The 22,500-nt window shown below is 35.9% G+C and overlaps 1 protein-coding gene across 5 annotated transcripts in view; it reads left to right on the top strand.

The window, feature by feature from the left end:
* LOC135208527 (inactive dipeptidyl peptidase 10-like) overlaps positions 1 to 22,500 on the top strand; it is a 710,904-nt gene that overhangs the window by 441,646 nt on the left and 246,758 nt on the right. The window contains exon 2 of one of the 5 annotated variants that reach the window (XM_064240821.1): positions 1,558 to 2,439. The exons of the other annotated variants lie outside the window; for them this stretch is intronic. Coding sequence (XP_064096891.1) covers positions 2,344 to 2,439 — 96 coding nt within the window. The 5' untranslated portion in view covers positions 1,558 to 2,343. The remainder of the gene's footprint in view (positions 1 to 1,557; positions 2,440 to 22,500) is intronic. 5 annotated transcript variants of the gene reach the window in all.

Here is a 22,500-nt window from a genome sequence, read left to right as displayed (position 1 = left end):
GGTGTAAATGCAATGTCCGTTTTTTTTAACAATATGTGTTAAAAAGAATGAAGCTAATTTATTTTCACATGACTATATTACCTCGGTGCGAACGTCCATCAATATGCATGGTGAACCAGAGGATTTTTATTTTTATTTATTTTCTTAAAAAGAAACTGTTCTGTGTCTTCGAAAAGTTACACGTGATGGACAAAAAGTATTTGCGTAATACAGATAACTACGTATATTCTGGTATTGAATGGAATTTTTGTTAGTTTCGGGATATGGATCCCGAGGATGTTAAGCAGTTCAAAAAAAAAAAGGAAAAAATGGAAAATGGTAAAAAAAAATTAAAATGGTAAAATAAATGTTAGTTGTAATAGATTTAAATTGTAAAAAGCTGTAAATAGTAATTTTAAAGAAAATAAAAAGTTACAGCTCCTACCGCCTTTTGGTATAAATATTTTATTCTTTTTTGCACACTTGTAATGCGAAGTTACAATTTTATAGAGGATATCTGTTTTTACCATCTTAAAATCACCTTTATATGTTTAATTTATAAATTAACCAGTATAGATATTCACCCCAAACCAAATTTATTATAGCGGTGAATAATACCTTGGATTCCAGTGCTTGGCTTCAAGCCTAAATCTCACATTCCATTCCATTCCTACCGCCTTTTGTTATGAGAGTTGAAGTCATCAGAAGGGGATAGATAGGGATCAAATAGTAAAACATGACGATCATGATAATGAATTCCTTTTGTGCTGTCCGTCGTAACTGTGTTTGTCAAGATGATATGGGAATTATTTCCTTCATTCATTTTACATTAGAATGAGGTCGTTAACCTGGTCGAGTCAGCAGAAGGTAACATTTAGGCAGCTTTGCCCTTTTAATAGACAGACAGCCTTGGGTATCACGAGGCTGTCAAATCTTGTTATGTTATGGACAGTAAGGACGCACACTCACACATACACATACACTTAACATGGCTTTATAGTATTTCCCGTCATGAATGTTAGGGATTTTTTTTTTCTGTTGGTCTGAGTTGAGGTACAAAGGGTATTTCGCGAGACGTTAAAGTGCTATATGATGTTCATTCGCTGATAATGATTTGTTTTCTTCTTTTTTGGCTAATGGAACGTGTTGAATTTTTAAATAGATAAATAAATAAAGAAAATGGTTACCGGTTTTAGCGTTAAATAAACTTTGTTTATTGACAAAAGTTACATTAGAACTTCCAGACACAGGCCATTTCTCGCTTCACCTAGGTTTGCGTTGCCTTCCTCCAGTGTGAAGTGATTTTGCAGATAATTACTTATTCCTTCCAATTTATTAAGTGTGGCTGGCAGCCTTCATGTAGGCAGGTAGATTTGTATAATGCCGCGGTCGTGTTAACGTGTAACGGTTCATTTCAAAATAATTTTTGTATATTGATTTATTTATTTTTATTCTTGCGCAAACTTTGTCAATATTTAATCTTTATGGTATGTTTTTAATTTGTCTTATAAATAATACTGTAGTTCCCAGATGTTACTAAGAAAATTTGTTCTTTGCCATGTTTAAATAAAACCACAGGAGTATGAGACGATTATTAATAATGTTCGCGATAAATAACCACAAAATAATTTGACTGCAATACTGAGTGTTATCCTACTCTTCAAAATGCTTCAATGAAATATGAGTGTGATATGAACTAATGATTCAAGTGAGCTGTGATCTGTGAAAAAAAAGTATTTTGTATTTTTGTAATATAATGCATCCCGTGTCGAACAGTAAGATATTTCGCCTAATTCACTGAAAATAAAAAACAGTAACTGCTTTGAACCTCTGAAAATCAAATCGTTTCGAGAAGAAATATCTACTGGAAGGTACCTCGAGGAAAATGTTGCGTATTACTCAGCTAGAGGATTCAATAATGTGACGTGATGATGATGATGATGATAATGTGAGTATTGCCTCTTGTCCTGTATTTTTTTTAAGGAGTATACGCCTTCTTCAAATTCCATAATTTGTAAGACGCAATTTTGATATGTATATAGTTTAAGAAATGAGCTGAAATTCCCACGTAACTCCTAGACCATCGTCTCATGAAAAGGGGCGTGACTGACCATTCGAGTGAGCTCGGTAAATAGCCTTGTGGCGGCGGCGGGGGCGATGATCCATGGCTTCAGCTGAGTGATTCTGTTAACTGTTCGTCCCAGGAGTCGCTCGCTGGTTGTTGATCAGTTATGCAAAGTCGGGGGCTCCCTCCCTCGTCGGGGGTTAAGAAGACAAGAGAGCCGGCTCACTTTTAACACTGGCCCCTACTACTACTACTACTACTACTACTACTACTTCTACTACTACTACTTATAAAATAGTATGTCTCAAAGTAACGGTGGAGTCCGAAACGTAGATATGGTTCGGCCAGAGGGAGAAATGGACGCCGTCCTTCTGGGACGAACCAGGACCCTAAAGGTAATACTTTGTATACACTCGACCAGTAGCCAAATCACAGTGTCGTCATGTCGTCAACATAGGTATTTTTTACATTGTTAATCTTCCATGTTGTCGCTCGCTTCTTTTTTTGTTTTTCCGTAGTGCCTCTAGAATGGAATATATATTGGTTAGTTTAGCGCTGAGTCACATTTATAGATATATATATTTCATCCCTTTAAAACAAATCATTACGTTGGATCTCCTCTACGAGTAGACACTTATTAATATTCGGGGCTGACGTGAATCTGGACATTTTACTTCTCTCTCTCTCTCTCTCTCTCTCTCTCTCTCTCTCTCTCTCTCTCTCTCTCTCTCTCTCTCTCAGAAAGTCAACATTCTTAAAGTAGTTGACTCGACTATGTTTGCATTTCATCTGCAGCTTTTTTAGAAACTGTTATATATGTTAACACTGCATGGACGTGCATGCGTATTTAGACCATTATTTTTGTGCTTCCTGGAAATTTGCTTTATAAATATAGTCATGTTTGCAAGCATGATGAGCTAATCCAAATTGTTTGCCTTTGAAGATGATGATTATAGCTATTTCACAATGCATGTTTCAAGTCCTGATTAAATATGTAAAGGTGTATTTCTAATGCTATTCCGGCCCTCTGCTCTCTTTCAGAATATGCCGAGATATGTCTGTTTCCGTTTTCAAATTTATTTCGTTTTATTATAACAGCAACAGAGATACATTGCAATTGCTTTATCTTGACTTGTGTTATGAACTACTATCTCGATCACTTTTATCTTTGTTTCAGTGCGTGAGTGTGTGTGTGTGTATGGTATATATAGGTTCGATTGCCTGCTGGGATTTTATATAAGTCCTTTTTTGGTCCTCTTGAGATCAGATTATGTGAAATAAGGATGAAATGTTCTAAAATCAAAAGCCAATAACCATTGCAATGATTGATGTCTACACAGACATGCATACATTATATATACTAGCAAACATATGTATACAGAAATTATGTATGAATATTCGTAAAGTAACTAAGTCCACGGGCAGAACCAGCTCCGTTTCAGGGAATCCCTTCTCACCCCCGCCCCCTTCGGAGGGGTGGGGGGAGGAGGTAGGATGAATCCCCATTATAAACCATCTTAGTGGTCTCCACTATAACCCTGTCAATTTTCATGCCCATCGGACCAGCCGTTTGGCCGTGATTGAATGACAGGCGGATGTAATATGTGTATGTATATATATATATATATATATATATATATATATATATATATATATATATTTATATATATATATATGTATATATATATATATATATTATATGTATATGTGATATATATGTATATGTATATATATATATGTATGTATATAAGATTTATATTTATGTATGTGTATATACACGCACACTAAATTAGAAAACAAATAGAAACAGGAGTAGTCAGATGCAATTTGTGAACTAGAACATTTGATGATAAGGGAAAAAAGGAAGGTGTTCTTTATATGTCGAAATACGAACGGAGATGAGAAATCATATTGAAAATATACTACAAATGATGAAGAGTCGGTATCAGAAAATATGGATAAGATCGAGCTGTATTATATACGTGTATATATATATATATATATATATATATATATATATATATATTATATAATATATCGCAGGGAAGGGAAATATTTGGTAATAATATAGAGAAAATTGGACGCGCATTTTTTATTAGTATGTAACATGATCCAGATGTCTTGTTATAGCTTTTATGCCTGTAGACTACAGAGCGAAAGTTAATAATTTATTATTCTGTATAAAGAAAAGGGGAAATGTTTTTGATGAATATAGAATAAGGCTCAAATATTCTTTGTTGAATATTCTGCAGCGTAGGGAAACTTACTTTGTTTGAAATGCTAAGGTACACTCTTATTTTTGTGTGTGTGTGTGTTTTTTTTTATTACAATTCAATATAAGAGACTCATTTGGGATAGTGCAATAAATAGACGCGAGGCTCTTTCTTTTGTTAATAACACAAAAGAGAAGAGCATAGAAAGGAGCCAAACTGGGTATTATAAAGATGATAATGCTTTCGTAACTCGGTTTCACAACATCATTCCAGTGCAAGACATGAAAAGTCGAGTTTTGTCAAATGTTAATGAAAGCACGGGATGGAAAATCCAGGGTGTATTGTTTGAAAACAAATGAGAGAGAAGAGTCCATGTAAAAACGAGAAAAAAAGGAGAGAAAATAAAACCAGAAATTAATTGCATCGTAGCATACAGCTGCTAATAGACGAAGTAAGCCTTAGATGATAAGAAGAATAATAAGGAAATAAGTGCTGGCAAAAACGATCATAAAAAGGCTGGATTACCATAATTCTGGGATGAAACAGGTGGGTGAAAATAATATGCAATTGGTTCTTGAGGAATCGGAAGGTGGGAGGGGCGGGGTTTGGTGGGTGGACTTTAAACCGAGGACAGTTCAGGATGAATATTTTTTGAATGAACTGAAAGGATGGTATTAGGTTAATGCCAGCATGAATCCCGGCGGCAGTTCATTGGTTCTCAGTGAACTGAAGAAATGAATTTGTACCTGATATTAGACGACTTTACTGGTGACCTAGTGAAGTAGAGAAGTGCATGGAACTATCAACCTCCTTCCAGGTAAGCTTGTTGTCGAGAGCTGCTGCCACTTCTGAAGGGGAAGGCATGCAGCCAGTTTTGCATAGAATTATATATGATATATATAGATATATATATATATATATATATATATATACATACATCTGTGTATACCTATATGTATTTTATATATATATATATATATACATACATACATACATACATACATACACATACATACATCTGTGTCTGTACCCGTATGCGTTCAACAAACTTTTATAAGCGACATCATTGTGACAAGGTGAACAAAGGCCAAGGAAGAGACCTTGTTCTCCCGTGGTTAATTCTTCTCAAACGGGTCAAAATAAGTCATTTATTACAGTCCTCAATGGCTCGTGCATAAATCGTTCCACCTCTGCTAAAAATAGATCCCAGTTCCCCTTCACTAGAGTGAGGCAAGTAACATGACCACTAGGCGTTTGTGTCTGAAGAGCTGTGAAAGTCTGTAGATTGTAAAACCACAAATAGGAATGAACAGCTTCGCTACATTTATCCCTGAATATTAGTTCGTGCTGCAAAACGTATTTAGACATGTCTTCTAAACTTTTAATAAAGGCAGCTAAAAGTACATGACCATCTTGTATATGGTTGTCAGTCTTGTAGACTATTTATTAAAGCAGATAAAAGTACGTGACCATTTTGTATCTGGTTGTCAGTCTTGTAGACTTAATAAAGGCAGCTAAAAGTCTATGAGCATTTTGGATCAGGTTGTCAGTGTTGTAGAATATTTATTAAAGCAGCTTAAAGTACACAGGCATTTTGTATCTGGTTTTCATACAGGATACATATATAGACATTCTCCACTTCATTCCTTATTAGCTTCGATGTTGGGAATGTTGGGACGTGATCATTGCTTCGAAATGCCCGAATGGATTCAGTAATGACGTTCATTACATCCTAATTAGATTTATAAGGCTGAAAACTTCTACTGCTCATGATTAACGCTAATGAATAGTGGAGCTGAAAGAATTATATCATAACATTTATAAGAATGTTTTGTGTTTTTTTTCATATTCAAATGGCTCAATTTGTGTGTAGCGTTTGACATCGCATTTGGTGTCGGCGTTGGTATTTTATTCCTCTCTCTCTCTCTCTCTCTCTCTCTCTCTCTCTCTCTCTCTCTCTCTTCTGTCACTCGGGCGCATTTTCGTGGTCCATTTTTGCGTCGTTCTTCCAATGCTGCCCAAAGCAGCCAAAAGCAGCGCCGGCAGCAATGATGGGAGACACCCGCCTTCGTTATCTTGAAGCCAAAGATTGGCACCTTTGTTTTGGCGCGAAGAATGGCCCTTCCGATGCGCTGTCAACTGACGACAACGTAATTAGAATCGGTTCATTAGAAGTGCGTGATCATTAACTAGCACTGTTAGGGTTACGTCGTTGGTGCAGGAGTTCCGCGTGGCAATCCCAATAAGGTAATGAATTGAATTCCAAAGCCCTCGGGTGCTATACTGCTCTGAAATGCTAAGATGGAAAACTGCAGTATCTGCAAAATTCTCGACGTTGAGATATGATGCTCTCGTGATTTCCACGAGTATTTCGGGGGTCCTATAATTTGCATTATCTGCAAAATCAGTAATAAGCTGTAATAAAGTCTCTTAACACCATTTTTCTCAGTTTTGCATTTTTTTGCAGAGACTGCACTCTTCCATTTTAGAGCAGCAGAGATCTCGTATTTTCGTCACACTTTACAAAAAATGGCTATAGATAAATTAAAAGATAAAATCAATTCCTTATCGAATGCAGTTCATTTTAAGGTAATTACAGATATTAAAAATATAAAACAGATAAAACTCACAAACAATGAGGTAGCCAGTAAAAAGAAAATAGTTCAAAGAAAAGCAGCGCCGTCAATTTGAAAGAAAGTTTTGTAATGTGTCCTATAAAAGGAGTTTGTTATCCTTATTTTTTCCATGAGAACCTGCCGTGGTCATGATTCCGAAATGCTTCGGGTTAAAATTAACTTTATATTATATATAAAGTTGTATTTTATATATAAAGTTGTATTTTTTATATAAAGTTGTGTATAACGTCAGATTTAACCTGAAGTATTTCAAAATCATGACCAAAGCAAGTTCTCATAAAAAAAATTAGGGATGATAAATCCATTGTATCAGACATAAAAATGCATTTAAGTCGAGTGTGCCTATTGCCTTTCGATTTTTTTAGTTGCATTGTTTTTGTTTTAAGTTTTTACTGCTTTAATGAATCTTTTAACATCTGTTGACATGAATTACTTTGCACTTTTATTTTTCTTTTCGTAAGTTTCATTATATTGAACTATCCATTTTTTAAGCCAAATGCGCGGTAAGTCTCCGATAACAAAACGACCTTGTAAGCAATATAAATACTAGTTAAATTTATTATATGTAAACTGATAACTCCCTGGGTTAAGAAAAATACGTAATAGCTTCTGATGCTGAAAAAGATCGCTCGTGCGATAGAGCATTAAATCTTCACTCTTTTATCAACTGGTCTATCGCTTCTCTTGGCAATAATCCCCCTCCCCTCCCACCGCCGCCCCTTTTTATTTTCTCCCTTTTTTGCCCCTTATTTTTTGATACCTAGCTCCTATGAGAGCGCTAGGTGCCCGTCCCAATTAACCGTAGCATTAAAAGGATAAGCGGCCTCGTGACCGAATTATTGTGACAGTTCTTGCTTTGCAACGAAGACTGTAATCATGAGCTTATTGGACTGCTAATAAGATGAGGAGCTGGAGATAGTTTTTATTTTTTTCCAGTAGTTTCGTGGTGTGGTTGATTCATTACGGAAAAGTATACTTTCGATCATGTTACTTTGGCACTTTTCAACGGCACGGGCTGACATGTAAGTTTAAAAAGTATGTGGCACCAGTAACGATGGTTTGCTAAAACAATTTATATTACATATATATATATATACATATATATATATATATATATATATATATATATATATATATATATATTATATATATTTATATATATATATATATATATATATATATATATATATATAATATATATATATATATATATTATATCTATATATATATATATATATATATATATATTATATATATATATAAAAGCAATATAAGGTGATGCATGAGCTGAGATGTTTAGTATGTATCGTAAACTCTCCCTACTAACTTTTACGCTAAAAGTCGTTCATGTCTGATAGTTTATTCAGATCATGATAATGATAAATAACAGTGTATGGCATGAAGAAAATATATTATCAAAATAATTGCCATGATCTTGCCCATACTAAAGTGAGAATTAGCGCTTGGTGTGAAAGTATGAAAAATGCTTTGGTTATCGTTTGAATTTATGGGAAGTAGCCAGCCAGTGAACTGATCAAAATTATGTCAAATAAAACATGTTAAAAAAATTCGCCGCAGAAATCGAGTTTTCTGTACAGCGTATAATCAAGGCCACCGAAAATACATCTTTCTTTCGGTGGTCTCGGTATAATGCTGTATGAGCCGTGGCCCATGATATTTGAACCAGGCCCCGTGGCAGGCTGGCCTAGATCGTTGCCAGACGAACGATTCTGGCTAACTTCAAACTTAAATAGAATAAAAATTACTGATGCTAGAGGGCTGCAATTTGGTGTGTTTGATGACTGGAGGGTGGATGATCATTATATCAATTTCCAGCTCTCTAGCTTCAGTAGTTTTAAAGATCTGAGGGCGGACTGACAGCCAAACCCAGCACAATAGTTTTTCTTTTACGGACAGCTAAAACGTATAAAATGTATCGGTGTAAAAATGGGGAAACTTATGAATACGACGTAGCCCTCATTTCATATCACCGTATTTTTTTCAGTCCTTTGGAATTGGCTGCTGTTCATTTTTTCCGGATTCCAGAAGTGACGACAGGCAAAGTTTAACCGCGCGACCAGAAAATGAATAAATTACATCGATTAAAGTTACATACGACATTCGTTCCCTTTCATGTCATATATATATATATATAAAATAGGTCATTGAAAAACCCTCCTCACACAAGGTACGGAGTATCACGGACGCATGTGTTTTGGAAGCTTACTTTTTATGTGCAGAGTTTATCATAATGCAAAACGGTGGGGGGGGGGTTGGGGGAGTGGCGGGAGTTGAGAGGAGCAACGCTTGAATTCATTCCAGAAATCAACAGAAAAAAAATGATTTCCCTTTGGGATATAATCAGCGAATTTTCTCCAATCTCGTAAAACGTCGTGCTTGCTGCAAAGGACATTAATTCCAGGGGAGTAAATGGACCGGGGAAATGTTCAACAAAGAGAGAGAGAGAGAGAGAGAGAGAGAGAGAGAGAGAGAGAGAGAGAGGTGACACTCTGTGGTAATGACGGAAAATGTGCGTCACTGGTGATTTTATGAACTTTCTACACAGCCCTACAGATTATTCAGTTCATGTGATTAAGTCAGTGAAATCTCCAAAAATTAAATCATCTTTGCTTACGGCTGATCGACCCTTCTATGCAATCTCGTAATCTTCGCGTTGACAGCACAAACTGAACGTGTATTGATTGACTTTCGTTTCCTCTACACTCGTAGAACTCGTGTGAGATTGAGTTTCGTGTGGAAATACTATGGTTATGCCTCAAATGTGGCAAGAATGAATTCCGGCATTAAATGGCAGCGTGTCAAAACACTCGCCATCGCCCAGATGTCTGTCAGTGGACAGAGACAGGTCATTCAAATGTGCGGTTTAATTTTGCCAGGCATGTAACGTAAAATGCGGTCTGTTGGGCTGACAGTAAAGTTCTGTTTTCTGAGAGAATGTGGGCATTATATGTTGTTGATTGGCCGTATCTAGATTAGGGTGTAGTGTAGTGACGCAATTTCGAAAAGTATAAATAGTTACATTAAGGATACTATCACCCATGGCGCTGGATACCATACGCTACAAATGTCGTTCCTTTCAATGAGGACAACAGCTTGAAAGTGTTTTAAATTTTTAGCTACCAAGAACCTTTTTTTTTGTTTTTTGGGTGGGGGGGGGACGGCTGAAAAGTTAGCCCTTGTCAATATCATATTAATAGTACCTGTTCAGTGCTTAAATTAAAAAGAGATTTAACAGCGGTTTCCATTTTGAAGGAACTTTTGATTTTCAGTCTATGTCGGCAGCAGCCTGTTTTGTTCTATATATATATATATGTATATATATATATATATATATATATATATATATATATATATATATATAGACATATACACACACACACACACACACACACACACATATATATATATATATATATATATATATATATGTGTGTGTGTGTGTGTGTGTGTATCTGTATATTATATGTGTATAATATGTATATATAATTTTATAAATAATCAGTTTTATGTAAAGTTAATCCGGATAGCTCTAGCCTTCCAAATCAGTTAATTCAGATACCCTCCAGCGTTTGTAACTGTTATATTGAACCGCTCCAAACTAGAAAACGAAAACGTAAAGTAACAAAAGTTTAAAAAAGGAACACAATTAATTACCTGGAACTTTACAGGTAAAATGTACGAAACGACGAAATCCCTTTATTTATTCAAGTTACCTAAAATTAGCTTCGAGTTGAAACCGTGTTTCTCCATAAAAATTCCTAGTTAGCTAAGTCTTGAAATATGTTGCAAGGAAATAGAGTTAAAAGCTGATTTGGATAAGGTTTTTATTTCTATTATTACAGTGACGTTTCCTAATTCGTTAATGGGTATACAGAAATAGCCAGCAGCAGCAGCACTACTCTTCACATGGCTACCGAAGATGTAATGTTTGCTTTCAGTACCCTGAAAACATGGTAATGCATCTTAAAGATCTGTTTTGCCAAATATTGTTAGGCTAAGTGCAGATATGTTGAGAACTGAGTAACTGCTCATTTTTTTTTTTTTTCTTGGGAATGTTTGTGGATGTGTATTTCATCCGTCGGGAAAAGTTTCCTTTGTTAACGCCAAGTTTACGGTCGCAACTCCCCCCCCCCCCACCCCCCCCCCACCCCCCCCACCCCACCCCCACCCCTAACCCCACCTCCCTCTCCGAAGTGGGGGACTCGGGGTCCATGCCCCGAAGGCGGAAGGTCGACCTTCTATTTTTATATGGAATATATTCATCCGTTCCCTCCGTCCCCTCAGATACCTTGAAAAGTTTAAAAGCCTCGAGATTGTGAATGCATAAATGATCCGAAATGGGTCTTAGTATTCCCTTTCAGTCTCCCAGCTCGTTTCTCTCTCTCTCTCTCTCTCTTTCTTTCTCTCTCTCTCTCTCTCTCTCTCTCTCTTTCTTTCTCTCTCTCTCTCTCTCTCTCTCTGGAAAGCATAACGTCATATCATATTACGTAATGGAAAAGCAACTTGAGGAACATATTCCTGCGAATGATTATATCAACACAGATTATACGAGAAGTAAACGCTTCCACTCTTTATCCTTTTACTTTACCTCCGTTTCCACTTCCTTCCTTCCATCTTGCTGCCCAATCATTCTACTCCCTTCCCTCTTGAGGGGCTGATTGACTGAAAGCGCCCCTGCGCTTGGCTTTATTGCCAGGGCCTCATAAATGCTTGAAAAGCGACGTGAACTGTCTCCAAATTGTTTCATTTCATTTTTCAGTGACGTTTTTGTTCTACGTTATTATTCCTCCTCCAGTTTACTGTGTCCGGACAAATTATCAATCGTCATATTGTCAGCGAATGTAGTGTCGGAAAAGATTGAGTGTCCAGGAGACTATATATTCCCAACGGCTTTTCTTTTGTTCTTGCGAAGGCTGGCTACCCAATTCTCACGTGTATTTCCACAAAGGTATTTCCTTTCCAGCAGACCAGTGTGCATCTTGATTTGGAATTCATGTGGAGACGAGTTCAGCTAGATTTCGGGCTGGAAATATTCCTCCTTTAAAACTGAGATATTGAAGCGCCATAGGTTAGAAAAATTCGCGCTTCATTAGGACATATCTGTGTGGTGGACAAGATTTTAGCACACGACCCCCAACCCCCGCCTCCCCCCAACCCCCTGTTGGCAGAGAAGTATACTGACTTTTATACAATTGCTGATTTGTAATGTACTGAAAGCTTGGCATATATCCTTTTATCTGTTATAAGTACTTTATGTAGAATTGCAATATCTGATGCTAACAAATATTAGGAATGATAAGTTCCACTCAGGAGGTTTGTTTATATATTTGTTAAATTGTAGTGAAGTGATCGTATAAAACAAATGTGGTGATGGGGTGGGTTTCTTTCTCAAAGGGGATATTGAAAAGTCTTCTGAAAGTGGACGGGATTGGCAATGATTCAGTCAAACTGATTTAATCAAGTGATTAAATCATTTATTTTTTTTATTTAAAAGATAATTTTTTTCAAATATTTTTATTTTTTTATTTGAAAGCAAACAAATTGAAAAATGTGGTTTGGGTTTAATAAAAACTGAAGCATAACTGTGCTGCATCTATTTATTTTGATATAAAAAAATTGCAAGTACATACTTAGGGCCAGAACTGGAAATCTAAGAGATAAATCAATAGTAATTCTGTCATAAAATACATTTGGAGGAAAAAAAGGATTGAAAAAACACCTAACAAATAAAAAAAACAAATAAATAAAGAAATTTTAAAAAATGAAATAAATCACTTATTTTTTTTATTTTTTATATATTTTCTAAATAAAAAAATCACCAATTCTGAAAGAGGATCATTGGAGAGGCGAAATCCGGTCGCCTTAAAACCTGGGTCATCTCCTTCATCACAAAGGCGTGATTGATTAGGTCTGTGAGATTACATCTAAAGTGACTGAAGAAGCTTCCTCTCTCTCTCTTTCTCTCCATTTCAGAGTTAATTCGGTGGACTACAAAGTTTTCTATAGGCTTCAGATTACCAGGCAACGAAGAAGTGGGGATTAGGAGGTCTATCTTTTCCGTGTGGTCCTTCCATCCCTCCCTCCCTACTACATTCTTTTTCTCAGCTATTTTTTTAAGATTTTTTTTTTTTTAGAATTATTCATCGTTAGGTTGTCATGTGAATTGCATTGGCAAAAAAAATACTTAGATTACATTTGTTACTGTTTAACGATTTTTTGTATATGTTTTTTTTTCTTTGGGAGGGGGGGGGGGGGCGGCGAGAGGTTTGGCAAAATGATCCACCGTCAAGTTGTCATGTGAATTGCAATGGCAAAAAACATACTTCTACGTTTGTTACTGTTTAACGATTATTTAATATATGCTTTTTTTGGGGGTGTGGGGGGGAGGATTGAGGGGTTTGGCACAATGACTCACCGTCAGATTGTCATGCGAATCGCAATGTCAAAAAACATACTTAAGGTACAATTTTTTTTTCTACTTACGTCTCATTGGACGTCATCAATCTTAAGCACTTTGTTAAAACAAATAGAGGCTCTTCAATAAACCCATAAATATAAGAATGTTGCTGAATACGAGATAAAAAGCAAAGTGGCAGCACCTTAACAACTTTAAATACCTACTGTTAGCACAAATCAATGCTGTTTTTAATGACACTTTTAATTCTCACGAATGATATCTGATGAGTATTAAGAGACGGTCTCGGAAATCGGATATTTGCAGGTAATGCAGAAGAATGTGTCATAAACGCTTAAAGAACTCATCGGAATTCAAAAAAATGGTGTAGAGAGCTCTTACGTGCGATTACTGAGACGGCACCAGCAACTTTTAATATCCGCTTTCACCGGTTGAGTCCCATTCACGCGATGAATGAAAGGCTCTCGAAGAGAAGTGAAACTGGAAACCTTCCAATGGGAAAGTGTTAAAAAAAAGGAAAAAAAAGCGGCATTGCACGTATAGAAACAAAACGGAAATAAATATAATGGAGCTTACGTTTAAAACCTGCGTGAGAGATTTATTATAATGGCCACTCTTAGGGTGTTTGGATAAGAAATATTAACTTTATAATATAAATGACTGGTAAAAATGTTCTCTTACAACAGAATTCCATATAATAAAAGGAGCCGATAAAAAAAGCCAAAATATAGAGAGAAAATACTATTTCAGAGACTGCTGTCTCTCTCTTCAGGGAGAGACAGCAGTCTCTGAAATATAGTATTTTCTCTATAATTTTGGCGTTTTAATCGGCTCTTTTTATTATGTCCATATAATATATATATATAATATATATATATATATGTATATATATATATATATATATATATATATATATATATATAATATAATATATATATATATATATATATATATATATAGTGAAAGTAGACAGATGTTTTGGAAATCTCAATCTCAGTAGGAAAAGAAGAGCGTAGGTTAAGAGACACCACATTTTTTATTGCGACGCGTTTCGTTGTTTCTTCATAACAACATTTTCAAGTCTAAAAGAGACATTACAGTATTTTAATGGTAGTTACAAGATTATGTAATTATTGGCTGTCAAAGCTGAGTAAAAGTAGCAACAATAAGATAATGGTTAAAATCTTTAAAATAAATTGCACCAGCATACTAAAAAATAAATTATATAAGATCTTTAAAATAAATTACAACCGTATACTAAAAACAGAATGGTGGGAAAGACAGAGATGGAACGTTTACACTACAAATGAATGACTGAATGATTTATATTAAAAGCAAGGGATAAGATTGCCTTAAGTGAGATCTTGGCCCTTTGGAAGGTCTAGACAGCTGTCTCTGCTGCCACATCCACACTTGACATGATGTTGATTTGTGCACGAACATCGTGCAGAAGATGACTAAACTGTTGGCCCTCTACATGTTCGTGCACGGAAGGTTCACACGAACAAACTGGGCTGCTTAACCCTCTCTCTCTCTCTCTCTCTCTCTCTCTCTCTCTCTCTCTCTCTCTGTCTCTGTCTCATTATATATTATATATATACATGTATAAAAATGGGAGTTTATATTTAGTATTAATGATTTCCAGCTGATTCTGTCGGAATATCAGTCATGCATCGTCTATTTATCCTCACTGTATAGACACTTACGAGAACCTTTTCGAGTTACATATAGTTCAAAGGCCAATTCTCATGAAAGGAGAGTTTTTTTCTTCTTTTTTTTTGAATCTTGAATAGACAGAATTGAACTGAAAACTCGCTCGTTTCAAGTTAGAGCAGACCTAACCGTCACCGTGATCGATTCCGTCTCTTCTTTGAAGAGGGCCAACTTTTTCAATATCATTTCGAGGCTAGCGTCGCTATTGGCGCTTCAGGTGTCATTTGTTTTTTTCGAAAGGTTGAATCTAGATCCCGTTCGTCAAAAAAAAAAAGTCGGTTTTTTAAAAGTGGACGACAGTAATTGCATAATCCTGAACCGCACAGGATATTTCGTTTTCTTCCGCCCATGCGAAACCTAGCGCCTATAATTCCAGACGGAATGAAGTCGAATCCCTCCCGTCAAAGCGAGGTGGAATCCCCGGGAATGGTGGGGAAACTGACTCCTGCCCCAATAGGAATCCTCTTTTATGGTGGTGAATAGACTCGCTATTCCATAGAACTGGTTGCTGGCGAGTGAAAAGGAGGAGAATTCCTTTTGATGGATTCAAGGTCAACTGAAGATGGATGACCGGTGTCCACAAGGTCACCTATCCTAAGCCAAACCTGACCTAACCTAAAGGCCCCCATACACTGAACGATTGTCTGAACGACTGTCTGAATTATTGCCGTTATCGACCCACACACACATACACTATTCAGATAGTATGAACGATCTCCGCACCGATTTCAGTCTGAACAAAGATTTTGTCTCGAGGAGACGTGGCATCATCTCTAGAAGAGGCCCGCGATAGCGTTATATCGGCAGCCAAACCCATACGATCTGTGTATGACAGACTTAAGTCGCAAGCCAGCAACCTGGTCGTGACAGATTCCCGCTGAGATCGTTCAGACACGAAGCTCCTTTGCATTCAGACAAGCCCATACACAGTGTTTTTGCGAAGGTGAACGATACAGACAGTCGTTCAGACAATCGTTCGGTGTATGGGGGCCTTAAAACCTCTTTGCTTGCTTTTGAGTTACCGGCGGGACTGCGTAACGCCTTCTTACCATCAGTCACAGACATAAGTCTGTTTGGATCTCCAATCTTAATGAATGATATCAGACGAGGGTAGTAATTGATTCTACTACCATCATCCAGTTTTTTGCGTTCGTGTCAAAATATATTCTATAAAAACCAAAAGGAGGACAAGTTTTGTCGTTCGCAAGAAATTGCGAGTTCACATTTGTTTCTGAAATCAAAGTAAGAACGAAATGATGTGCTGTACTTGTTGCCGGCGCTCATGGAAGGTAAAACAAATTTTACAAATAAAAGAAAAAAATACAACTTTCTGGAATAAGTCTGTTGATTGCCCCCGAGGGGTCAACAGCCGGCAATTAAATTGTTTGTTAACTAAAATCAAAAGCTCTCTCTCTCTCTCTCTTCTCTCTCCCCTCCCTCCCCCTCTTTCTCTCTCTCGCTTCTTCTACTCTCTCTCTCTCTCTCTCTCTGCAAACATAATGATGATTTCGCTGTACGTAATTTTCATGGTGGTATAAACTTCGTTCAATAGAAAATGTATGTGCGCATTTATCGGATGATCAAAAACTGTTACACTCTGGCACCAGCCAGATGATCAAACAATTAACTTCCAAATAATCACAAGTCCAGATCGCAATGCTGTACCTTCGAGCATTTGACCTGATGTCTCGGAAATAAGAAATTAAGCAATAGCCAGAAATGGAAAAAAAATATTTGTCACCATTTTTTGCCAGTTTGACTTATGAACGATGCTAATTATTTGGACGTTTTATTGTTTGTTTACAAAGATCGTCTTTCCAAAAAAAAAAAAAATTGCAAAAACAATTCTAACATAGTTCAAGGTACAAATAAGCTATTAAAACTGAGATATATTGTTTATTTTCTCTAATAAAAAATCATAAAAGAATTAGGACAAGACACAAATAAACTATAAAACTGTAAAATACTGTACATTTTTCTAATAAAAGATAAAAATAGAAATTAGGTTAAGGCACAAATAAGCTATTAAAAATGCAAAATATTGTATTTTTTCTTTAATAAAAGATACAAATAAAAATTAGGTGAAGGCACAAATAAGCTTTTAAAACTGTAGAATATTCTGTATTTTCTCTAATAAAAGATAAAAAGAAAAAGTAGGCAAAGGCACAAATAAACTATTACAACTGTGAAATATTGTATATTTTCTCTAATAAAAGATAAAAAAAAATAAAGCGTATATTGAACCTGTTCTCTAATGTAACCTGTAGTATTTCTGTATCACGAAGGTCTATAAAATCCGGAATCAACAGTTACACATTATTGCCATGATAATGAGGCGATAAGGGTCAAGTGCAAATGAGCAGTTTTTATCAGCGACTTGAACTTCTGACCTTTCGCCGTAAATTCGACCAGAAAGCAACTATATATTTCCGTTTGATAGAATCGAGGATGCCAAGGTTTCATCCACAAAAATGTCGACATACGTCATTTTGACATACTAGTACATCATTTTGAGAGTATCTGGGGAAAAAAGATTATGTATATATATAGATTGCGCATATATAAATATCTATATATATATATATATATATATATATATATACTATATATATAGATATCTATATATATATATATATATAGATAAAAATATATATATATATATATATATATATATATATATATATAGATATATATATATATCTATAGATATATATATACTATATATAGATATATTAATATAATAATATTATATATATAATATATATATAGATATTTATTATATATATAGAGATATATATTAGATATATCTATATATTATATAGATATATAAATAGATTATATATATATATATATAATTTACCTTATCTATATAAGCTTCTTCTGCCGTTAGTCGAGAAATACGTAAGATATACTTAAAAGTTGCACCTTTGTATTTGGTATAAATACACTTTTCTCTTTATGGAAACGTCTAAATCTTTCACACTTTAGAAATTATTTCACTAGAATTCTTGGTAGCGTTGGTTAAGAGAGAATTTTACTAGTTTGATTCGCATTCCAATTGTTTAATCCTTGGGTTCATTTAGTACACGAGCTTGACTGATCTGCAGTGGCTGAAATTGGTCGAGATCATCATATCTTTGTTTTGACCTCAACTTCGAGAGCTCCAACTTCCACCGGAGAGTTTCTGTCAGTTTATGCTAATATTAATTCCATCGACGATTGCCTGTGCAAACTACAATTACCAATATTGAAACAGGGTATTTCTTTACGAATGTGCTCGAATCCTCTCACCTTCATTCTCTCTCTCTCTCTCTCTCTCTCTCTCTCTCTCTCTCTCTCTCTCTCATCTTTTTATTACATATCAGGATGATACCTCCTGATTTTTTTTCCTTATTATTCGTCTTTTTAATGTTTTGAGCAGTGCTAACTGGTGTAAGTAATATAATAATTATATATATATATATATATAATATATGTTATATATAATATAATATATATATATATATATACATATATATATTATATATATATATATATATATATACATATATATAATATTATATATATATATATATATATATATATAGATATATATATATATAGAATATACATTATATATATATATATATACATATATATATAGTATATATATATATATATTCAATATATAATTAGTATTAAAAAAAATTTAATATTATCATATATATATATATATATATTATAATAATATATATATATATATATACTATATATATATATATGAAGAAAAACATGTTTTTCTTGTGGAACTTGATAGTTATTTGTCTGCTTTCACCGATCATGTCATGTTGATTCACCTTCATGTCAACTTTTAGGTTGTAAAGTAGTGTAATATAGCCATGCATTGTCATTTTCTGTTTTCCTGTCAAGAACAATGAATGAGTGAATCGGTTCATAAGCTGTCATTACAGCGAGAACAATATCTACCTTTTCTGCGTGTTTAACACAAGCCCGTTGGCGGTGAGAGTATAAACATAAACAAAACACTGTAAATATTATCAGAATACTGGCTCCCGAGAAATATTAGCCCTAGATAACGGCCCCGAAACCATTGGGGAGGTCACGGCCTATGAAAGATACAGAAGAAATTCGCGTTCAAACGCCCCCCCCCCCCCCCCCACCCCCCCCCCCCCCCCCCCCATCACCCAAATTGTTTTAGGTGAGCAGTGAAAGGTTGGGTCATTGTTTCTAATCAAAGTGATAATGTTGGGTGATGCCGTCGTGATACTTTTTGTGGCTGTTTGCAAAATTAAGGGAATGGGTCCTTGAACCGTCCCTTGACAACCTTAAAGAATAATACACAGAGGCCATAGAATATTTGAATTCGTCCCAGAAGCAACAAGACTCCTAATTTAGTTTCAGCATTCGAACGAGATGTATAATACGTATATGTAGGCTTCGCTGGAAAAATTGTGGCCACCTCCTCCAAGAATATTGAGCTCTGTGCTCTCATTCTTGCTTTTAGACTAATTCATTAGTCTCTTGGTTATAATTCTTAGTTGTCAGTGATAGGTTTATTATTCTTCGTGTGTTTTTCTCTCCTATTTTTTCCTTATAACCTTCGAGAACAGTTCTTTATTATGCGACCTTTCCAGTCCAATGACATCCCGGGAAGAAATACTGTCCTTTTGGAATATTGACGCCCCTGCCATGCCATTGTCATCGACTCCGTTTTTACCGTAATCGTTGAGGGATAGCATCATCAATTAATCACGAAAACCATAATAATCTCGGACCTTCGTGTTCTGATTTATAGACCCTTTGTCGCCTGTGTTTGCTCTTTTTCCGCCTCTTCCCCTTTTTCTCTCCTTAATCTCCCCCCTCCCCGCCCTGCCCCGCCCCGCCCCCTTTTTTTATACCTCTTTTTCAGTATCCCTCCTTTCACCCTTTCCTCCTTTTAGCGTCATCCTTTTTGTACACTGCTTCACACTTCCGTCCAATTAGCTGACCCGAGGTATGACCTTCAATTAGGAACAGAGTAAACATGCCATAATTCTCTCTCTCTCTCTCTCTCTCTCTCTCTCTCTCTCTCTCTCTCTCTCTTCCCCTTAGGAAATGAATGATAGCTCTGATGGACTAACGAACCCATTTTCGTTTATTACCGCTCTTCGGCTTACTTTGTTTGTCGTAAATATTTGATGGCCCCAGGGTTCAAATACTGCATTAGATGCAATACGGGGGACAAATATAGACACTAGCAGTGGCCGTGTGTTTGTGTGTGTGTGTGTGTGTGCGTGTGTGTGTTTGCGTGTACAGACACATAAATATCTGTACATGCACATGAAAGAAAGTTCTTATGAATAATATACTTGTGTGTGTATAAACATTTCAAAAAGTATTTACAAATGTGACAGACATTTACTTGGGTTTGCAACTAGTTTTTACACACTTGCTAACTTACACACACGCACACTCACAATATGTGTGTTATTATATATATATAATATATATAATATATATATATATATATAATATATATATATATATTATGTGTGTGTGTGAGTATTTAGTGAGTTATTTTCTATGTTTACGTATCAGAAGTCATAATAGTTGAGTTTTATCAAAGACAGCAAAGTAGTAAAGTAGTAGCAAGTTCAGCTCACAAAGTGAATGGACGGCATTCGATTGCCAAACCGGTCGAGGAAGGACTATATATAAGGGGGCGTAACCTAAAATTCCGAGGAAGGACTATATAAGGGGGCGTTGCCTAAAATTCCGAGTAAGCACTAAACATAAGGGGGCGCAACCTAAAATTTCGAGGAAGGACCATACATAAGGGAGCGTTGCCTAAAATTCCGGGGAAGGACTATACATAAGGGGGCATTACCTAAAATTCCGAGGAAAGACTAAATAAGGGTGCGTTACCTAAAATCCCGAGGAAGAACTATACATAAGGGGGGCGTAACCTAAATTTCCGAGGAAGGACTATATAAGGGGGCGTTTACCTAAAATTTCGAGGAAGTACTTTACATAAGAGGGCGTTGCCTAAAATTCCGAGGAAGGACTATGTAAGGGGGCGTTACCTAAAATTCCGAGGAAGAATTATACATAAGGGGGCGTTACCTAAAATTCTGAGGAAGGACTACATATGGGGCGTTACCTGCAGTTCCATGATGCTTCTAGTGACCTAGAAGTGAAATGAGCATTTAGTTGACTGTTAAGAGCCTCGTGAAGATGGGGGTGGAGGAAAGAGAGAATGAGGCGAAGAAAGGAGAAAGAGATATAAAATCCTATGCAGTGTTCTGTATTTTGACTGAATGTTTATTATAAAAACGCCTTGAAGGCATCGACGAAGTAATAAGAAGATATATTCATAAGATTCTCTCTCTCTCTCTCTCTCTCTCTCTCTCTCTCTCTCTCTCTCTCTCTCCTCCTCCTCCTCCTCCTCCTCCTCCTTTGCCAGAACTTTAGTTTTAGCATCTTCTGTCATACTACTATGCATAGTGTGCGTTCTGCCACTGATTTAAATACATAGTGAATACACATTTTATTTAGATAAAATATACATTTATAGTGAATACACATTTTTAGATAACACATTTTTAGATAAAATACACTTTTTCTGTTAATTTTATAAAGGACTATTTATAGTTCACAATCACTGCTGTCACCTAATTCTATATGAATTTTACTTTTCCAAAAATTCTTACCCAGAACGGGCGCGCCCTCCAGATAACGTATCTCCGCTAAGTCACGCAGCGGCGCCCCTCGTCCTTAACCGAAACTGAAAAAAAAATTGATTTTACCTACGCCATTGAACTTTCGGTTATGAAAGCTGTCGCCTATCTCAGCGAATGCTGTTCCATTGTTTCTCTTTAATTGTCAGCCCCGACCGACCAGCCGATCGATGTCCCACTCGTTTTTATTACCATGATTTAAAAACCGACACGAGAGAGGAACTTTGACGACGAGACCTTGATTGTGACTTTGGCCCTTTGCGTCCGTAATGTTTCACCAATCTCCACGCCAAATCCTTGGCGCCCGGCCTTAGAATATTTGTCAGCTCGGAAGTACTCTTACATATACGGCCGTGGGTGAATTTATTATCTCCCAAAATTGGTTGGTAGAGGTATACCAATGCTTGACTGAGAGGATTGCAGCCTTGAATATTATAGTTTGTGTATCATGTGTATCATTATAGCCAATTTTGGTGTGATACCCATTTCACTTCAACTTAAAGTACTGTTACCTCTAGAATTAGAATTAACAAGTGAAATATAATCAACACCGAGTTTCCATCATGCATAGGCTTTTGATTGTGGAGGTCAGGCAGATGACGAATAGTATACTAGGGTGTCAACAGGCTGCATTTAGACGGTTAAAGTGTATGGATCAAGTGTGCGTCCTGAAAGAGCTATCTGAGACGTTTAAAAAAAACGATTTACTTTGATCCCGAAAAACCCCAGGATATAATTGATA

Source organism: Macrobrachium nipponense, chromosome 35 (genome assembly GCF_015104395.2).
Source record: "Macrobrachium nipponense isolate FS-2020 chromosome 35, ASM1510439v2, whole genome shotgun sequence".
NCBI classification, from domain to species: Eukaryota; Metazoa; Arthropoda; class Malacostraca; order Decapoda; family Palaemonidae; genus Macrobrachium; species Macrobrachium nipponense.
Note: the sequence above shows the minus strand (reverse complement) of the source record. Positions and strands in the feature narration are given on the sequence as shown.